At 41.6% G+C, this 20,704-nt stretch overlaps 1 protein-coding gene and 1 long non-coding RNA gene across 3 annotated transcripts in view; one reads left to right on the plus strand and one right to left on the minus strand.

Moving 5' to 3' along the window:
• The window catches only part of EFHC2 (EF-hand domain containing 2), a 248,392-nt gene that overhangs the window by 131,249 nt on the left and 96,439 nt on the right, over positions 1–20,704 (plus strand). For both annotated transcript variants that reach the window (XM_055563252.1, XM_055563253.1), the window contains 3 exons: positions 6,123–6,265; positions 8,745–8,941; positions 11,666–11,796. In XM_055563252.1, coding sequence (XP_055419227.1) covers positions 6,123–6,265; positions 8,745–8,941; positions 11,666–11,796 — 471 coding nt within the window. The remainder of the gene's footprint in view (positions 1–6,122; positions 6,266–8,744; positions 8,942–11,665; positions 11,797–20,704) is intronic.
• LOC129638676 (uncharacterized) lies at positions 6,298–9,179 on the minus strand. Its single transcript, XR_008707964.1, has 4 exons — positions 8,952–9,179; positions 8,031–8,172; positions 7,684–7,738; positions 6,298–6,609 (listed from the first exon to the last, which is right to left on the minus strand). It is a non-coding gene; the product is annotated as an uncharacterized LOC129638676 (long non-coding RNA).

Here is a 20,704-nt window from a genome sequence, read left to right on the forward strand (position 1 = left end):
AAATGAACATTCACCCTTTTAGTTCTTAGTGATGGGTAGAAGAGATGGATGGCTTCCTACCAGAAAGGCTGTTATCCCAGACTTTTGCTATTCATAATCATACAGCATCTAAAGATTCACAATTTAATCTTAATCTCTGACTTGTTTCAGATATTGTCCCTCTGTTGTCTCCATCAGTCATTTATTTTCCTCTTTCCCATCAGTAATAATAAGCCTTCATGTCTCTTCTAACCATAAGACTATAGCTATAGCTATCTTTAAGGTTTTTATTATGTATGTAGCCCTGGGTGAGCCAGTCATTTACCCTCAGTGTGCCAGACACTGATATTGGGGCTTGGGATCAAAACAGACACAGAGCCCTGCCCTCATAGAATTTACATTTTAGCTAGGGGAGGTAGATAATAAACAATAAAGATAATACATAAGTACATTCTCTAGTGTATGGAAGGTATTAAAGTGCCACAAAAAAATTAAGAAGGTAGCTATGAAGAGAATAAATGGGAACTTGGAATGTGGGGCTTGAGGAGCAACCTGGGTTTCAATTCTTAAAATAGTTTAAATTGGAGGTTAATTGCTTTACAATATTGTGTTGGCTTCTACCATACAACAAAGTGAATCAGCCACAAGTACACATATGTCCTCTTCCTCCAGGATGCTCCCCCACCCCTCCAGGTTGTCACAAAGCACCTGGTGTTTTGTGACAACCTGTGTTATACAGAAGCTTCCCACTGGCTATCTGTTTTACACACAGTAGTCATGTATGGATGTGAGAGTTGGACTGTGAAGAAGGCTGAGCACCGAAGAATTGATACTTTTGAACTGTGGTGTTGGAGAAGACTCTTGAGAGTTCCTTGGACTGCAAGGAGATCCAACCAGTCCATTCTAGAGGAGATCAGCCCTGGGTGTTCTTTGGAAGGAATGATGCTGAAGCTGAAACTCCAGTACTTTGGCCACCTCATGCGAAAAGTTGACTCATTGGAAAAGACCCCGATGCTGGGAGGGATTGGGGGTAGGAGGAGAAGGGGACGACAGAGGATGAGATGGCTGGATGGCATCGCTGACTTGATGGACGTGAGTTTGAGTGAACTTTGGGAGATGATGATGGACAGGGAGGCCTGGCATACTGCGATTCATGGGGTCTCAAAGAGTCGGACACGACTGAGTGACTGAACTGAACTGAACTGAGTGTGTATATATGTCAGTGCTACTCTCTGAATTTGTCCCACCCTCTCCTTCCACTATGTCCAAAGTCTGTTCTCTGTGTCTGTATCTCTATTCCTGCTCTGAAAATAGGTTCATTAGTACCATTTTTCTAGACTCTGTATATATGCATTAATATACAAAATTTTTCTCTTTCTGACTTTACTCTGTATAACAGGCTCTAGGTTTATTCACCTCATTAGAACTGACTCAAATGTGTTCCTTTTTATGGCTGAGTAATATTCCATTGTATTAATATATATGTACCACAACTTCTTTACCCATTCATGTGCCAGTGGACATCTACCAGAAAGACAAACAACCCAATCAAAAAGTGGGAGGAAGACTTAAGCAGACTTTTCTTCAAAGAAGACATACACATGGCCAACAAACACATGAAAAGATGCTCACCATCACTCATTATTAGAGAAATGCAAATGAAAATTACAGTGAGGTATCACCTCACACCAGTCAGGATGTCCATCATCAAAAAATCTACAAACAGTAAACGCTGGTTTCAATTTTAAACAGTGTGGTTTGGATAGACCTTACTGAGGAGAAGAAACATGTACTAGGCAGAAGGAACAGTCAGTGTAAAAATGCTGAGCAAGGAGCAGGCTTGGGATGTGCAAAGAATAGGCAGGAGGCTGACAAGGATAGACAAGATGAGTAACAGGCAGGGTAGACAGATTAAGAGAAGTAATGGGCAATCAGATCACATAGGGCCTTGCAGACCATTGTAAGGATTCTTTTGACTTCAGGTGATAAGGGGACTCATTGGGAGATTTGAGCAGAGAAGTGACTTGATCTGATTTATGTATTAAAAGAATGACTCCAGATGCAGTGTTGAGCGTAGAGTGTAGAAGGGCAATGGTGGAAGTAAAGACCAGTTAAAACAAGACTGTAGTAGTCCCAAGAGAAAAGTTATGATGGCTCCATCAGGGTGAGTGCCATGAAAATGATGAGAAATAGCAGATTCTAGAAATATTTTTGAAGGTTGAACCAGTAGGATTTCCTGGCAGATTGGATACAACAGGAGATAAAAATGACTCCCAAGATTTCTCCAACTGAAAAGATGGAGTTGCTATCTATTGAGATGAGAAAGACTGTAGTTAGAGTAGGTTTGTGTCAAGAGCAGAAGTTCAGTTTGGAACAAGTTAAGTTTGAGGTGTCAGATATCAAGTAAAGATATTGAGGTGGCGGCTGGATATGAGTCTGGAGTTTGGGAGAGAGTTCTGAGCTAGAGACAGAACTTTGGAAATCATCCACATGTAGATAGTATTTAAAACATGAGACTAGAAGGGATCACTGAAGGAGTGAATATACACAGAGAAGTGGATGACTAAGTTATTCCTTGTTATCCTTGGGACACCCCAAATTAAGAGATCGAGGAAAAGAAGAGGAACTATTGAAGGACACTGAAAAGAAGCAAGCAAGGAGATAGGAGAAAAACCAAGAGAATATAGGATCCTGGAAGCCAAGTGAAGCAAGAGTGTCAGGGAAGAAGGAATGATCATTTATACCAACTGCTGCTGATTGGTCAAGTTAGACACAAAAATGGACCATTGGAATTGGCATTGTGGAGATCACTGTTGACTTTGACAAGGGTTGTTTAGGCAGAACAAACCTAATGGAAGTGGATTTAAGAGAATGGGAGAAGAATTCAAGACAATGATTATAAGTAACTCTGGGCTGTGTGGAGAAAAGGTTAAGACATAGCTGCTGGACTTAGGAATTTATCATTTGTTTTGAGACAGTGTGAACCACCACATTAAAAAAAAACAGTCAAGGATACAAGTCTATACAATGCTAAATTAGGTGTCACAGATAATATTTGGTACAGGAGGTATGAGTAGGTGATCAGCTGGGTAGGCAGCCATGGTCACAGAGAGCTCTACTGATTGAGGCCCAAATAGATGGGCAGGATTCTGGACAGGAATAAGAAAGGATGAGAGTGTACCCTGGGGGAGGGGATGACACAAAGCAAAAGGCTGGATATAGAAACAAGCTCAGTGTGGGGCGCTAAGTGAAGTGACTATGTGATTTGAGTAGAGAGTGTGTTATAGGCAGTCATGACAAATAGGTGTGTGTGTGTCTGTGTGTGTGTGTGTGTGTGTGTGTGTCTGAACCAGACCATTAATGGCCCAGAAAGCCAGACTAAGCAGTCTAGGTGGTATGATCGGAAGCAGGGAAAATGCTAAATTTTTTCTGAGTGCTGGATGTATTGTGATAAAAAGAGTGTTTAGAGAACTTTGATAACTAGCTTATTAGTCAAAGAAATATCTGAAGATAACCTGCAAGTGTTTTTTTAAAGCATGCTCTGGGGACAATTTCATCAGAATCTCTTGGGGAGCTTATTAAAAATGTAGGTTTCTGGAGCTGTAAGTGAACTACTGAATCTATATCTCTAGGAGTGGGACTCTGGATTCTGTATATTTAACAAGCTCCCCGTGTGACTTTCACACATGACAACGTTTGTGAATGATCTTGCTTGAGTAGACTGTAGTGTTTAGTTCATTTTAGTCGCTCAGTCATGTCCGACTCTTTGCGACCCCAAGGACTGCAGCACACCTACAGATTGTAGTATATAGATAAAGATTTTGCTTGAGTAGATTGTATTCCTGGTTGATGAGCTGTCTAAAACACTAAAATTATGTTTAAAAAGGCATATTAAACATGAAAAATCCATACTTAACATCCACACTTGTAAATTTATGTAAGTTCTAGGAAGCTAAATTTGCAATTGTGTTCATTTGGCCTGACTTTAGACCTCATTCAGTTGTTTCAAGGATATTTCAGGCATCTGTAAAAGTATGGGTCTTTTATGAAAGGGGGGGTTACCAAATCTGTTTGTTACTTTTAAATCCAATTATGTACCAGAAAAGATGGTTGAAAAGGTATAGTTGTCCCTTCCCTGTGCTGTACAAGGTCTGTCTGAAGCCTGGGAAACTAGGGACTAAGAAAACAGCTCTGGAGATCTGGCTGTTTTGCCAGGGCTGCCCTGGGGCTAACCCCTATATTGCTACTTTCCATCTCACTTGAGGCCTCAAGCTGGGAATCATGGAGCCATGCTTTTTCAATCCTGCCTCCTTGGACGGAGAAAAACACCTTCTGCCTCTGTAAATCAGAAATATTTTTTTTTTGGTCTGTTTCTTTATAAATCACTGTGACCGAAAGGAAAGAATGACTTTCGGCATTGGAGACTGAAAGTGAGGACCTCTCTTGTGACAGGGAAGGGATGAAGTACATGGTTTATTTTACTCTGTTCCTACTTGGAGTATTGATTTTGATTATCAGAGCCTTCCCAAAGAGTTTAGTGTTTGTCATGAATCTGCCTGCAATGCAGGAGATACAGGAGATGCGAGTTTGATCCCCAGGTTGGGAAGATCCCCTGGAGGAGAAAATGGCAACCCACTCCAGTATTCTTGTCTGAAAAATCCCATGGACAGAGTAACCTGGAGGGCTACAGTCTGTGGGGTCGTGAAGAGTTGGAGACAACTGAGTGACTAAGCATAGCACAGCACCACCTTTCACTAGCTAATATCCACAGACATACTTCTGCTGACAGACCATAAATTAATTTATTCCATAACCAGGCAGTCAATTTGGGGAACTTTAGGTTCTAGAATTTGATCTCATCATCAGTCTTCAAGACTATTCTGTTCACACATTGAATTCTAAGTGCAAATTCCAATCTACATGGATCTTATAACAACTGTCTACAAACATTTATTAAGTACTTAGAATGCAAAAAAAAATGTTGTATTAGACAACGATTAATAAGATGCAGTCTTTGCCCTCAGAAAAGAGACTTGTAATGGCAACTTATGATATGGGTGATAAGTGTTATGAAAGGTCTGTCATATTTAATATAGCATTTGAAAGGGAAAAGGGAAATTTTCCCTTGAAGGGAGTTAGGGGGCTGCTGGGGAACTGGGAGAGTGACTTAGCAAGGAGACGTTGTGAGGTTGGAAGAAACATAAGGAATGGGCTTGAGAAAGTGGGCAGTGAAATGGGGAGGTTGCTTCAGGCACTGGCAAAGCACAGCCTCTTGCCTTCTGGGGCAGCAAGGCCCAGGCGCAGTGCTTCTAGCTGACATGGTTGCTGTGATTATTGTCCAACCTTGTGAGTAGAGAACATCCATTTAATGCAGATGGTTTGAGCAGTGTGTTTATGACATTCGTTTTGGGTACGTTTTCCCAATGTGTTACCCTGGACGTTTTCCCACTGTGTTAACCTGGACAAATAGGTGTGTGTGTGTGTGTGTGTGTGTGTGTGTTTGAACCCAGACTATGAATGGCCCAGAAAGCCAGAATGAACGGTCTAGGTGGTATGATCGGAAGCAGGGAAAATGCTAAATTTTTTGAGTGCTGGGTATATTGTGATAAAAAGAGTGTTTAGAACTCTTTGAAAGAGAACTTTGAAAGAATAAGAGATATTTTAATAAACTGGGAACATGTCTCTGCATATAGATTTAAAGCCCTAAAAGAAAATGGTTGAACTTTTTCAACCTCTGAGAGTTTATGCCGTTGTCTGAAAACCATAGTACACTTGGATGGGAGGCGGGTGAAAGGAGTCAAGAGTACACACTTCCAGTTATAAAATAAATAAGTCATAGGAATGTGATATATAGCATGGTGACTGTAGTTAATAATACTATAGAACATATTTCAGAGTTGTTGAGAGAATAGATCTTAAAAGCTATCATCACAAGAAAAAAATTTTTGGTGATGAATGTTAACCAGACTTAACTGTGTTGGTCATATTGCAATATATACAAATATCAGATCGTTGTGTCATACACCTGAAACTAATATTATATGTCAATAAAAATGGCATGTATTTTGCAGGATTTTTTACATATGTAATATGCAAAAGATTACTTATATTATGCTATAACCTTCATTTTTTCTTCCATTTAGCTATGGCAACATAAGTAATACACTCCGGTTTTTTGCAAAACTAATCACACATAAATGTGCTGATGTGGAAAGGATGTTTGTTATTTCATATTTTCTCAGTGATGACACAATTTCAGTGTTTGAACCCATAGAGAGGAATTCAGGTAAGAGACATACTACCCATAGCAATTTCCTCAGAACAGTGAACTGTCTCTTCATGTTGAAAGTTATGGAATATAATTTCATTTTTACAGCCTAGATGATCTAAGAGAGTGGCTTTCTTTCTTTTTCTTTAACCACTAAAAGTTCATTTTACAAAGACCTCTTAAATGGGAACTCAGACATATAAAATGGTAAAAGAGGAATAGTTTTGGTTGACTCAGGACTGGGGGACTCAAGACACCTCTTTTTTGACACTGTCCCCACTTCCTTTGTGGTCTCTGAGGCACCTCTGTGGAATCCAGTGGCTTCAAAATTATGGTCTGGCTGCCACAAATTCTGCGTACAGCTAGCAAGACAAGAATAAAATCTGTATTTGTGATAATATCACTTACAAAATAAGACAAGAATCCCTGATTAACAAATTTAATCTTCAGAGTCTATTTCCCTCAGGCTATTGAGGCTGGTGCCAAGGTTCCAGCACCAAGGCCCATGGGATGTCCTTGCTGCAGTGCACTGATAGGGTGGCCATTGCTGAGGAAAGCTATTGATTTTGACTTACCAAATTATGGAACTGTAGGGCTCTATCCTTTGTCTCAACATGTTTAAAATTTTTATCAGTGCTGAAGATACACATTTGGGAAGAATAGTCTGTGGAGTACTGGTTAACCAGCTCTTTGAAAAAATTTTAAAAGCTCTATTTTGTACCATTTGTCAATTTCCATGATGTAAATACCCAAACCATGGCCAATTTCAAGCAACCAACAGTTTAACAACTGGCTTTCCAAATCCTTGAACATTAAACTGTCAGTCCTTATGAGCTGGTAGGAGCCGCTCAGTATACCAATGAATCACGAATAATTTGTATAAGTAAGTCAGGCTCCACTTATACAGATTTGAATAATGGACCAGATCTTAAAATATGAAGTCAAATAGGGATGACTATAAAGTCATGCTCCTGAAAGTCAAAAAATCACCTCTGTACATCTAGAATAGGGATGATATGGCTAAACAAATTGCAACATTCATAAAACAGGATGATAGCAGTCAACGAGAAGCTTGCTGGTAATAACAGCAGCCCTGGCTGAGTACCTCCTGTTATCCTTATAAGACTTTTATGAGGTTAAGTCTTGTGTTAACCTAGGTCCTTAAGAGGCAAAGCCCAAGATGAGGTTAAATGTACAAGAGATTTATTAGGGAAATGGCAGGTGAGGGAAAATGTGGCAGGAGCCAGAAGATGCCAGGAGCGCTATCAGACTACAGTGTGTGTGTGACTCCTGTGAAGGACAGAGGAAAGAGGAAAAGGGAAGGTCTTAGACCACAGTGAAAGTCTTAAGAAAATTTTGGCAAGGCTGACTGGGCATTCTGGAGCCAGAGTCACCAGTGCAAGGAACTCCCATCTTGCCTGTCTTAGTCTGCCTACCTTGCTCAGTCATGTGTTGGCAGCAGCCTGTGGGAAGCATGACCTCGGCACAAATCTGAGGATAGATTTCCAAACATAGCAGTTAGAGCCTTCTGTCAACTATGTTCCCCACAGCCAGCAATCTGAGAAGTACATTTTCATAGCCCCCCCCCCAAATATTATTCCATTTTCCAGTGAGAAATTGGAGGGGCTCAGAGAGATTAAATGACTCCTAAAGATCATCCAGCAAGCAAGTGACAGAACCAGGATGGACTCCAGCTCTCTTTGGCTACAAAGCCTATGTCTTTCCGCCACTTCTGGTTTCTGAATGTGGTAAAAGCATGAGGAAGCCGCTCCCTAGAGCTCACCTGGTCCCAGGATGTATCCATAGGGTTGGAGATTTCAGTTCAGTATCAGTTAGAAGATAGTAGAGTCCCACGTTTAACTCTGGTCACTGCTTGCCAAAACCCAAACAATGCCCAGAAAAGAGCAAAGGAAATGATGAGAATTCTGAGAAGTTAAAAAAAAAAATGAAGCATTATTTAAATATTTTGCCTGTAGAAACAAAGAGTTAAGGGAACTCCTATTGTTATCTTCAATTAAGTAACGCCTTTCCAGAAATGGGGCATCTTTACATTTCATCTGTATGTCAGAAGATGTATATAAGACATCATCTGGGACAAATAGGTGGAAATAAACTCAGGTGAGAAATTTTCTACCTGATACAGTTCAGGCAGGCTCAGAAGATGTTCCTGTTGTATCAGTTTCCAGGATGCTTCTGGACATAGACTAAGTCCTCACTAAATGTTTATTTAAGTGTTTGGATTGGGAAGGGAGAGGATGGAGGAAAGAAAAGGCTGGAATGCCATACCACTTTTCTTCTTTATACACTCACCTAGAAGTCTCATTTCTTCACTGCCTCATTCTTCTTCCCTTAAAGACTGACTATACATAGTATGAGTTCACAAGTTCACAGATAAGTTCTGTGGTCTGTGTTTGAGCATGAAGTATCTCTAAAGGCAAGTTGTCTGGTTCTTTGAGGAGAAAAACCTACTCAATAACTTTTTTCTCCTTTTCTACAGGGTATACTGGAGGGATGTTCTTAAAAAGAGCTCGTGTTAAGAAGCCTGGACAAGAAGTCTTTAAAAGTGAATTCTTGGAATATATCAAGGCTGAGGAGCTGTATGTTGGAGCCAAAGTGAACGTGAATGGCTACCTCTTTCTTTTGGTCAATGCTGATGAGTATACCTTGAACTACATGGAGAGGAATTCAGATAAGGTGAACTCACTTGGTATAATTCTTGACTTTGCCCCTCAGCACTCTGCAGTCTGTGTTTTCCTTACTCCAGGCCTTTTCTTCTTCGCCTTGCAACCAATTTTACATTGTGCATTCACACATGTGGGCATGAATAATGGATCTGCATGATTTGGCCGCAGGTCCCATCACAGAGGCCAGGGCCTGGTCTCCTCTGTTTATGTCCTGGGTTTGCTGCTGCCCAGCATCACAGATGCCAGGCGCAGGCAGGAGGCAGGCCCAGGGTTGAATCAAGTTTCCTGGGTTTTCTGCTGATGCTGACAATGTTTTCAGAAAGAAATTCAGCAATGATTTGAAAGGAAGAAAACCTGGTGCCACACACTGTGCTGTCTCAGTTAATTGGCACAGGCCTGCAAAGAAGGCAAAGACCTGAACAAACAGAAACCCCAAGGGAACCCGATAGTTGCTGGGGTTGCAACTTCCCATAACAGGAGCCACCTGAGGCCTAAATGAAACTCCAAGGACAAATTGGCAACAGTGAGCTCCACAAGTTTTTCCATTTGAAATGAGATGGCACATGGGTACTATTACTGAAAGTACTATTGTGATAGTGCTGTTTACTGAAAACATGTTGACAAAACCTTGATTTTAAGTGTGGATGAGTTCCATGTACCAGCATGTATATTTCAGAACCATAGCCTACTATTATAGAATCTTTCTAGAAACTATTTTCAAAGTCTGCCTATAAATAATAATACTTCTGTGCCAATTATATAGATACAGTGCCAGTTCCATTTCATTTCATGTCAAACACTCAGGGAGATGTTGCTAGGATCAGTCTCTGTGTACAACACATTACCTGGATCAGTTTGGGTCCTCTGAGAAGCAGATCCCAAGACAGAATGATAAGAGTTGGACACGACTGAGCGACTGAACTGAACTGAACTGAGAAGCAGATCCCAAAACAGAATGATACATGCAAGAGATGTATTGGGGGAAATGTGTATGAAGGATAAAGGAGGGAGCAGGAGTAGGTGGGGAGACTGAGACGTAGATCTGACCCCTGAGAAAGGAGAGGGAAGGAAGGAGGATGGGGGTGAGAAGAACCTCAGACACATTGCAGCCAGGTTCACAGCGAGCCCCAGAGCACACACTATGCATCAGAGAAATCCCATGTCAGGCAGGAATGGCCCAGCTCTGGCGCCTCCGTCCTGCTCAGTCACTGGATGTGAAGAGTCTGGGGAGACTGTGGCCTCTGGGGGAATCTCTGAAAGCTGCAGTGCTCCAGTGACCTGAAGGTGCAGCAGCAGGGGACTGTCTGCTAATAGAACTTGTCTCTCTTGAGGGTAGGCCAGGGTAGCACCCTACGGGGCTGCCACACCACCTCTCCATTTGCAGCATTAGGAACTTGAACTAGCACAATACCAGGAATGGGTAGCTCTTCAAAAGCACTTAATTCAGGTGAGGGGCTCAGTAATAGGGCAGTTAAATTTCTGGAGACCAGCAGGCTTGGCCAGGAAACTTGACTCCTTAAAAGCTGAGGGGCCTTAGACATGTGCCTTCCCTTTCCTCATCTTTAAAATGGGAGTACCAACGGTGCCTATTTCAGAGAGTTGCTGTGTAGATGTGGTAATCTGTTTTAAGTGCTTAGCTCTGTGTGGCCCATAGGAGATGGAGTCAGTGTACAGTTTACAATAGCTATTGTAATTAGGGCTGCATTTTTAAACACAGTGCAAACCTGTACTTTAATATAAAATATATATAGCATGAATATGTATGTATGTATGTGTGTGTGTGTGTGTGTGTGTATATATATATATATGTATGTATATATGAGACATTAAGGGCTTTTATCCTTTCCAAAAAAGAAAAGCAAGGTAGGACATTATCTGGTATCAGCATCCCAGGTAAAAACTGCATTTTCTTAACACTACCTTTAACAAGGACATTCTAAGCAGAGAAAGATTAATGTTAGTCTGAGGGGTCTTTTTGTAAGAGCTAATAGATCCTATCATGGAAATAGATGAAATCAAAAAAAGGGAGGGAATGCCACTGACCTGCTCCCCCGCCCCCCCACAAACCCTCTGGTGGCAGAGGGGGAACCTTACGTTAAGTTACCATCAATGTTTTTATTTCCACAATGAGTCTTTTCTAGCTCTTTGCTATAATATAATTACTTGTATTATAATGTCAGTATTATTGCTTATAGCCTTGTGCTTTACTCGATCGAATAAGAAGTATTCTTACAGAGTCAAAAACCAAATCACAGTATAGGAGACAGGTACTGGGGGTCTCCTGGGGGGGTGAATGTAGGGGACTGCAGTGCCTGTAGACCTTTGGCACCCATCCTCTCTCTGCTCAGGGTATTTACCTGGTGGCTGATGATTCCAGGGGTCCCACTCTAAAGTTCTGGAGAAAATGGGGATCCACTTATACAACTTTGAATCCCCATTCTCTCCATTAGGCTCTCCCAACATGGTGGGCCAGAGTCCAAGGGTCAAAGGAAGGAGGCTGAGGTGAAAGTAGTGGTTCTTTTCTGATTCCTGTAACCCGCTGTCCCGTAACCTCATTTCTCTCAGATCTGGGCCTATGCTAATGTCACTCGTTGTCCCAGAGCCTTAGCTGAAGAAATACAAATCTAGTCATGTCTTCTTAGAGTTGGTTTCTGTGGAAAGACATAGCCAGCTTTGCTGGCCACCAGAAAGATTGAGCTCCCTATCTTAAATGTCTGTCTTTTCCTTCTCCTAGTTTCCCCTGAGCAACATTGAACTTGTCATACAGAAGTTAAAAGAAAAAGAATGCAAATCCAGAGAGCTCAAGCAGGTGTTTACAACTGCTGATTGCATGCACACAAAGATGGTGGATTTTAATGCATTCAGGTAAGCCATAGGCTGCTAGCAGTTATCTCATTGTCCAAAGAACAGAAAGGATGTTTTCTTCCCAAGCGTTTCTTCATTAATTTACTACATACTATTTTTTAAAATTAAGAATGGGTATTTCTTTACGTTTTACTTCGTGATCAAGTTTTGCCCATTTCTAGTGAATTTTATATATTTGCATATAAAAGAAATTCCTAGGGGAGAACAGAGAGACAAAAGCAGTGTAAGTCAGTTGGACACAGTGTCTTGTGAGTCATGCAGGGCATTGAAGGATCAGGGGAGTGCCAGGAAGGCTGCATCTGTATGAGAAAGGCTGAAAGCAGTGCAGCTCAGAGCACCCCCACCCTTCGAAGTGTGAGGAATGAAGAAGCGACGTCTCCCTAAGAATGCCATCCAGTTGGAAAAGATAGAAGAGACTTCACTGATTATCAGAGAACAGGTGCTGTGCATTCATCTGTGTGTATGTATGCTCACAAACACGTTAAGTACTTGGACATGAAAATGTAGAAATTTGAAGGGCAAATATAGGACAGAAGTTAGAAGTACTATAAGAAATCATGAACAATAGAGATTTTTCTCTAAGGTTAAGCTTGAATTTCTAGGACTGTCCAGTGACTGAACTAGGCAAATTTCCAAAGAGCAGAAACACAGGGAAATTCAAATTTAGGGCCTGGTACAATTGTGAGATTTCTTAGCCTGAAAACAAAGTGAATAGAGCGTTTAGGAGAATGTAAATTAAATCATGGATGGAGGACAAAGGGGACTTTCTCTTTAGGCTGAGAATTCTGGCTCCTAAAAACAATAGTGGCTAAAAGCTATATAGGAAACTCGGCTTGATGCAGTCAAGATGCAGCTGAGAAATGAAGATGTGAGGCTGGGGGAGCGTGGCAGGGAGGTCTTTCTGACTCTGTGTCTGGAGTTGCCTGTTGCATCAATACCTGGTGACCCAAGCCCTCCATGAGGCCCACAGTGTCCCTGGAGCTCATTTGTTCCTTCAACAAAGCTCTTTTGTATCTCCAAAACGTTCTTTTGAGTGCAGCAGTCAGAGGACATATTTTTATTGTTTAGAATTCCCAAGCTTCTGGGATCAATAAGAATTTATCGTTCTTTGTTATTGTTCATGGCAGTACACATGTTCCTGGCCTTTTGGCAAATAAATGAAGGATGGGGTGAAGGGCATAGACAATTACTCAGGCCGAGGACTAATGGATAGCAGTGGAGGGGAAAACAAATTTCCATCAGAAATGAGGGAGTGGTTTTGTTTTATTATTTTGTGTTCTTTACAAAAGCATCCATTCTCCTCGTACTCTAGCAGTGTCTATTGGAAACACTTGAGTGAGTTTATGGGGCTTTGGGGGAAGCACATAGGCCAGGCAGGAGATCCAAGGAGGGTAAGTTGCCCCGTGGATGGAGGCCTGACCCTAATTGTGGGTGGAATAAAGGACGGCCATGCCGTGTGATTGGAGGGTGACCTCAAGGCACCCAATGCTTGGAAAGAACAACTGCGAATATTTAGGGTGTCTCCTGGCCAAAAATTCCTTAAGATGGAAATCAAATCAGGCCATACCTGGCTTGAAAAACCCTTCAGTGGCTTGCGCTCATCCTTACAATAAGATTCAAACGTTTTATTGCAGCCAGCAGGGCCTTGAGCGATGCTGCTTTGTATTTCCAGTGTCATCACTTCTTTTCTTCCCACCCTGTCCTTTGACCCTGCTGACTGTCATTCACTTTCTCAAACACATTAAGCTCTTTCTGTTCTCCATGCCTCTGCACATGCAGTTCTCTCTGCTGGGAATGTCCATATGCTATCCTTTTCATGGCAAATCCTGGGACTCATTGTAAATGCTGCTTCCTCAGAGGGGCTTTCTTTTTGACTATTCTACCTAAAGTGGATTTTTTCTTAGCCCCGTGTTTATATTGGGTTGGCCAAAAAGTTTGTTGGCCAACCCAATATTTTTCACTACCCCTGGCACACCTTGTAGTTACTTTATTTAGATAACTGTATTTGGTGTGTGTGTCGTTAAGTGTGTCTTCTCCTCCTAGAGTGTGAGCTTTCTCTAGGAGAAAAGGAAGGGCAGGGTCCTCGACATCCCTGTTCACTATCCTAAAATCAGCACCTTGCACTGGGCTAACTACATATCATAGTTCCTGAATGGAAGAGTGAGATTCTAGGATTATTTTGGAGGAGGGGTGTTCTAGTTTGGAGGTCAGCCCTCTTGGTTGCTCCTCATGCTCTTTCTGGGCAAAGGCAAAGGAACTACAGTGTTGCTATCACACCACCTCCTAATTTAATTCTGTGCTTGGAGCTTTAACTAGCAAATATTTTTCTTTTATTTCCATGTGTATATATACGGATATACTCTGGCTCTTCTCACCAGAACATAACCTCTTTGAGGGCAAGGAACTTCTCTTTCTTGTTTTTTGCTTTAGGCTCATCACTTTTCACCATGCCTTGTTGAGTGGCTCTATTTTATCCAGTCTGTCCTGCTTTGCCTGTTAGCTGAAGGTTGAGTTCTCCATTTAGCTCCTCAGGCTCAGACCTTTTTCCTGAATTATAGATCTGGAAATATGAAGGCTTTCAGGACATCTCCCCTTTGGATCTCCCTTAGGCCTTCCAAAACAACTTTCCCTAAATTAACCTCATTTTCTTCCCCCATACAGTTGCAGTTGGGGACCCTATCTTGGTAAAGGCCACCAGACTTGTCCCCAGGGCCTGAGCCAGGGTCTATCTTGTCTTTGCCCTCTCCCCTACCTTGACCTCTCCCACCCTCTTGAAATCATATTTCTTAAACGCCTTCTCTCCATCCCCAGCTTCACTGTTGCAGTTTGGCTTTTCATCTTTTCACTACTCTCTTGAAAGCTGCAAAACTGATCTTCTTTTCTTAATGCTCACCCTCCAAAGCTTTGCAAGAATGACCTCCCTAAAGTCTTATCATATTGTTCCTTGGCTCTAGGGCAAATCCCCAACCTGTTAGTGTTTCTTGTGAATTTGGTCATGAGCTGACCCTTGCCAACATCTCTTCCCTTATTTCCATCTCACTCGAAGAATTATTCTTTTGTAGAAGTCACCATTTATCGAGCACTTACCACGGGCCATGCATCATGTTAAATGCTTTTCCTGTATCATCCACTGGTAGCCCCTCTTGAGTTATTTGTTTATTCCCCTGCCTCCACAATTGGCTCCTGCCAAGTACAATAGATGTTTGTTGAATAATTTAATGAAAGGTCCTATTTCTCAAGGAACATTCTGTCTAAAGCTTGCAGCAAACAAGTAAATAATTGATTACCTTGTACTGGGAAAGGGAACTCTCTCTCTGACTGTAGGGGTATCAGGGAGATCTAGTCCCAACCCTCACAATTCAAGTGACTTAGGCAACTTGCTTCACCTACTTGCGTCTCACTCTTTTGTCCATATAATGATCTCTAAGGCCTCTTTCAGATGCTGACATCCTGAAACTCTTCAAATGTAGGTTTTATTTTTTTTTAATTTTTAATTGGAAGATAATTGCTTTACAATGTTGTGTTGGTTTCTGCTATGCAAAAGTGTGAATCAGTCATTATTATATATGTATCCCCTCCTGCTTGCGCCTCCCTCCCTGGTCCCATCCCACTCCTCTAGGTCATCACAGAGTACCAGGCTGGGCTCCCTGTGTCATACAGCAGCTTCCCACTAGCTATCTCTTATACACATGGTAGTGTATATATGTCAGTGCTACTTTCCCAATTCGTCTCATCCTCTCCATTCCCTGCTGTGCCCACAAATTTGTTCTCTACTTCTGTGTCTCCATTTCTTCCCTGTAAATAGGTTAATCAGTACTACTTTTCTAGATTCCATATGTATGCATTAATACATGATATTTGTTTTTCTCTTTCTGACTTACTTTACTCTATATACAGGCTCTAGGTTCATCCACCTCACTACAACTGACTCAAATTCATTCCTTTTTATGGCTAGATAATATTCCATTGTATATATGTACCACATCTTCTTTATTCATCTGTTGGTGGACATTGAGGTTGCTTCCGTGTCCTGGCTATTGTAAACAGTGCTGCAATGAACATTGAGAAATGTGTGTCTTTTTGAATTGTGGTTTTCTCAGGGTATATGCCAAGTTGTGGGATTGCTAGATCATATGGTAGTTTTATTCCTAGTTTTTAAAGAAATCTACATACTATTCTCCATAGTGGCTGTATCAATTTACATTCCCACCAACAGTGCGATAGGTTCTCTTTTCTCCACATCCTCAAGGAAACTATGAACAAGATGAAAAGACAGCCCTCAGAATGGGAGAAGATAATTATAACTGAATCAACTTGACAAAGGATTAATCTCTAAAATATATGAGCAGCTCATAAAGCTCAATATCAGAAAAACAAATAACCCAATCAAAAAGTGGGTGGAAGACCTTAACAGACATTTCTCCAAAGAAGACATACAGATGGCCAGTAAACACATGAAAAGATGGCCAACATTGCTGATATTAGAGAAATGCAAATCAAAACTACAATGAGGTATCACCTGACACCAATCTGAATGGCCATCATCAAAAACTCTATATAAACAATAAATGTTGGAGAGGATGTGGAAAATGTAGGTTTATAAATACACTTGTAAAATGTTCCCTTTTCATATCTGTATTGAAATGGCAGAGGCAGGATTGCAGTGTAGGCCTCTGGGCTTCATGTCTGTGGCCCTGCTTCTCTCCCCTACTTACGTACCTGGCCCTCTCAGTATGTACCTGGGCCTCAGAGCCCAGATGCTCTGGACAATGGTCCAAGCCTTGGGCATTTCCTTTATTCTCAAGGAAACCATCCAGGCAGGAGCTGATATCCTATCTCTGCATAAGGTGCCATGGTTAATAGTGGAATAGTGGACTAACCTGTGGGCCTTCCTGAGATATTTGTCTCAAAATGGACCTGAAGAATACAGGGACAGGTGGAAACAGAAGGCAGTTTGGGCAGGGAGCGTTTCTTTTCTCCTCGTGGGATTCACTGGTTCTACCTCTAGGCTGGAACTATTTCTCTGGGACCCGTTTTTCATGGTCTGCCAGATGGGCCTGTGAGCACTGTCAGTTGTTATTAAGGGAGTGCAGAGAGCTGTTCTCAGAGCCTTGATTCCCTGATTCCTGATGGACAGATTTTAGCAGGGAGCCAGACAGGGATGAGGCTTAGCAGGGCTAGTGTTTTGTACAATTGGAAACATGGGCAGAGTGAGGCTTCTTGATGTGGGCCCTGGACTCTGAACCCCAGGCAACAGCAGCAAGGAGGGCCCTGTGCCAGGGAAGACGTGGCCAGTCCCTCCCTCCAGCCACCTCCCCAAGCCTTGATCTCCCCATCAGAGATGACACCTGCCCCATGTAGCCTGAGTATATTTTGGATTTCTGCGAGCTCAGTGCTCACTTCTTTTCCCCACCTGGGCTCTTGCCTTAGAGGGCAGGACACATGCCCAGTTCACCCTGGTGTCTTTCCCAAATACTTCCAGCACCCAGTGTCTCAGGCCACAGTGAATGTAATGAATTATTAAACCATTGTTTCTCAGACTCCTGTTGTCAATTGCAGGATCAAAAGATTTCCTGTGAGTTTCCATGTGATAAATTCCTTCTAAGATTTAGAGTCTCAAGGAAATTTTTGTTCTTGTAAATATAAAATTCTTCCAGAACGAGGTTATATAATGTAGTAAATCGATCCGATTTTTTACTTGTTTAGTCGCTAAGTCATGTCTGATTCTTTTGCAACCCCATAGACTGTAGCCCACCAGGCTCCTCTGTCCATGGTATTTCCCAGAAAATAATACTTGAATGGGCTGCCATTATCTTCTCCAGGGGATCTTCCTAACCCAGGAATCAAACTCATGTCTCCTGCTTGGCAGGCAACTTCTTCACCCTAGTGGCTCAGTGGTAAAGAATCAGCCTGCCAAGCAGAAGACCAGGGTTCAATCCCTGCGTTGGAAAGATCCCCTGGAGAAGGGAATGGCAACCCACTCCAATATTCTTGCCTGGAAAATCTCATGGATGGAGGAGGCTGGCGGGCTACAGTCCATGGGGTCTCACGAGTCAGACACGTGCATCCAAATCTCAGCTCTGCCATTTTTCATCCTGATGTCCTTGCATAAGTTGTTGAAGAATGTTTTCACCTACAAAATGGGGATGGTTATAACGTATATTCATATAATGTATGAATAAAGCTGATAACGTATATAAAATTCTTACTATAGCACTGTAGTGCACTAGAGTGCACTGTAGTGGACACTATAAAATGAAAACCCTTTATCTCAAGAGTTGGAATAGTTCAAAATAGTCACTGAAAATAGTAGTAGAAATCTATGTCCTGTTTGCAGTATTTCTGTAAGTTGTTTATTTACTCTTGATAGAGTCATTGAAAACATTCTTTAATAAATGAGGTTGGAATAAGCCCTTAAAAAACTTGGAGACCATGAAGGTGGAAAATAAAGATTGTTGGTGGACCAAGGTTGGGAAACATTAATCCACTCCATTACTGTCCTTTAACTTCAAGGAAGAAGATTGTAAATTTAGTGCTTAGAGCATTGTGATGATCTCATCCTGATTTATCTCATACAATTATCTCTCCTTTTATGTGGTTTTGATCTTTTTTTTTTTAACAGCACTGTGTACATTGTTATTGGTGTTTTTATTGTAAGTCTAACATCTTTTAAGGAAGCCACTGGTCTATGAATCTATATGAACAGAAGGAAAAGGCAAATTCCAAAAGCTTTGAAACGTGTACTCTTATCTTGAACCAAATAGACTCTTTGACAGCATCCATACCATATATTTGAGATGCCAGCCTCAGCATGCATTTTGAAAACAACATTTTGAACCTTCCTAAAAGCATTAAACGTAAACGATGTGATGTCATAGGAAAAAATGCTGGCCTGGGATTCAAAAAGACCGAGATCTTTAATTTCTTTCTGTCACTGCCTGATGGTATTGTTTGTATTGGTGAAGGCAGGCTTAGTGTTTAAAAAAGCAGAATCATCCCTGGCTAGTTAAGCAGGAAAGGAATTAACTAAAAGGATCCTGGGTGGTTCACAGTATCTTTGGAAGGGCTGGAGAAATAAGCTTGAGGCTCTGTTCTAGGAACAGTGCCCAGAAGTGGGTTGTAGAACTTGTCTGATGGGAAAATGGCCTCTGTTGCTACTGCACCACCCACACTCATTGCTACATTTGCACTGCTGCCAAGAACTCAATTTTATCACAGCCATCACTATCACTACTTTTGGCGACCTTGTGTCCGATGCTACCCCTGAAAGTTGGACCCCTGTGACACCAAATGTGGCCCATACTTAGCTGTTACTCTTCCAAGTCAGAGTCTCATGTAAGCTTCCCTGATTGGCAGATCCTGGGTCACTGGCATGTTTCTAACTGCAAGGAAGGCTGGGAAATTAAGCTCTGACTTCCATGTTGGGTCGACGGAGAATAGAATGTGGTAATTTCCTCAAACAGAATGGGGGATTTAAAAGGTACCCTTTTCATTTACCATGATGGCAAATTCAAGCCAAGATGAGCCAAACAGGGGGCATAAAATGTCAGTAATTAGGAACTGAACTCCTTGTTTGTGAACAAACTAAACAAAACACTTGCCTGGTTTTAGCACTTTGCAAATACTGTTCTGATCCACCCAAGTAGCTAAACGAAATAGAAACTTCTTCCCTATATCCCACTACTTTTGCAATCTCTGACACACCTTTCTGAGTTTAAATTGCCTTGAAGGCATTGGATTACTTTCAAGTTCATAGAGTTTGATAGCTGGCAGTTGTATTTTGTTTGGCTTGTATTTGTTTTTTTTAAATTAAGAGTTTAAAGATAAAAACCTATATTTCTGTCTCCTCTTGAAAAATAGAAAGTGGGCCTACATTTCCCCATGTCAATAATCAGTTAGGGTAAATGGCAGCTGTCCCTCTCAGACTCTGCCTGTTCTTTGCAGTTTTCTCCCAATCCCTACAATTCCTTCTTGTCTAATGTGTGTGATGTGTGTCCTCAGTTGTGTCCAACCCTTTGGGACTCCATGGACCCACCAGGGGTGGGTAGCCCACCAGTCTCCTCTGCCCATGGGATTTCCCAGGCAAGAATACTAGACTGGGTTGCCATTTCCTCCTCCCCGGGATCTTCCCAACCCAGGGATTGAACCCACCATCTCCTGAATTGACAGGCGGATTCTTTACCACTGCACCACCTGGGAAGCCCTGTTGTCTTATGCCTTCTCCCATTTATCTTATTTTCATATCCCAGAAGGTACTTAACTAGGTAATCCTTGGACTGGATAATTTTAAGGTCCCTTTGTGCCCTAGGTATAGTAGAAATAGGTAATTAGGGATGACTGTGTAAATAGCTCAAAGAAGAACTGAAGACTGATGTTTAAATTAGAACCCAAATGTGATTATATATATAAAAGACTCAATTTAAAAATGGTTAGAACTATTCATAATATTCAGGAAAGTAGCTAAATACAAGAAAACTAACATAGAAAGCAATAGTTTTACTTTATACTAATAATAAACATGAGATTTTATGCAATGGGGATAATATTTGCTATACCAACAAATATTATGAAATACCTGGGTGCAATAAAATTGGAGGAGAAATGTGTAAGACTAAAATGAATACAGTTGTATACACTTCCTGATAGCTCAGCTGATAAAGAATCTGCCTGTAATGCAGGAGATCCTGGTTCGATTCCTGGGTCAGGAAGACCCACTGGAGAAGGGAAAGGCTACCCACTCCAGTATTCTGGCCTGGAGAATTCCATGGACTGTATAGTCCATGGGGTTGCAGACTTGGACACTACTGAGTGACTTTCACTCACTTCACATACATTAATACTCTCTACCTAACATGTGTATGTCATTGTGCCAAAAATAATTAAAATTTGTTTGACTTCCCTGGTGGCT

This window comes from Bubalus kerabau, chromosome X (assembly GCF_029407905.1).
Source record: "Bubalus kerabau isolate K-KA32 ecotype Philippines breed swamp buffalo chromosome X, PCC_UOA_SB_1v2, whole genome shotgun sequence".
Taxonomy (NCBI): domain Eukaryota; kingdom Metazoa; phylum Chordata; class Mammalia; order Artiodactyla; family Bovidae; genus Bubalus; species Bubalus kerabau.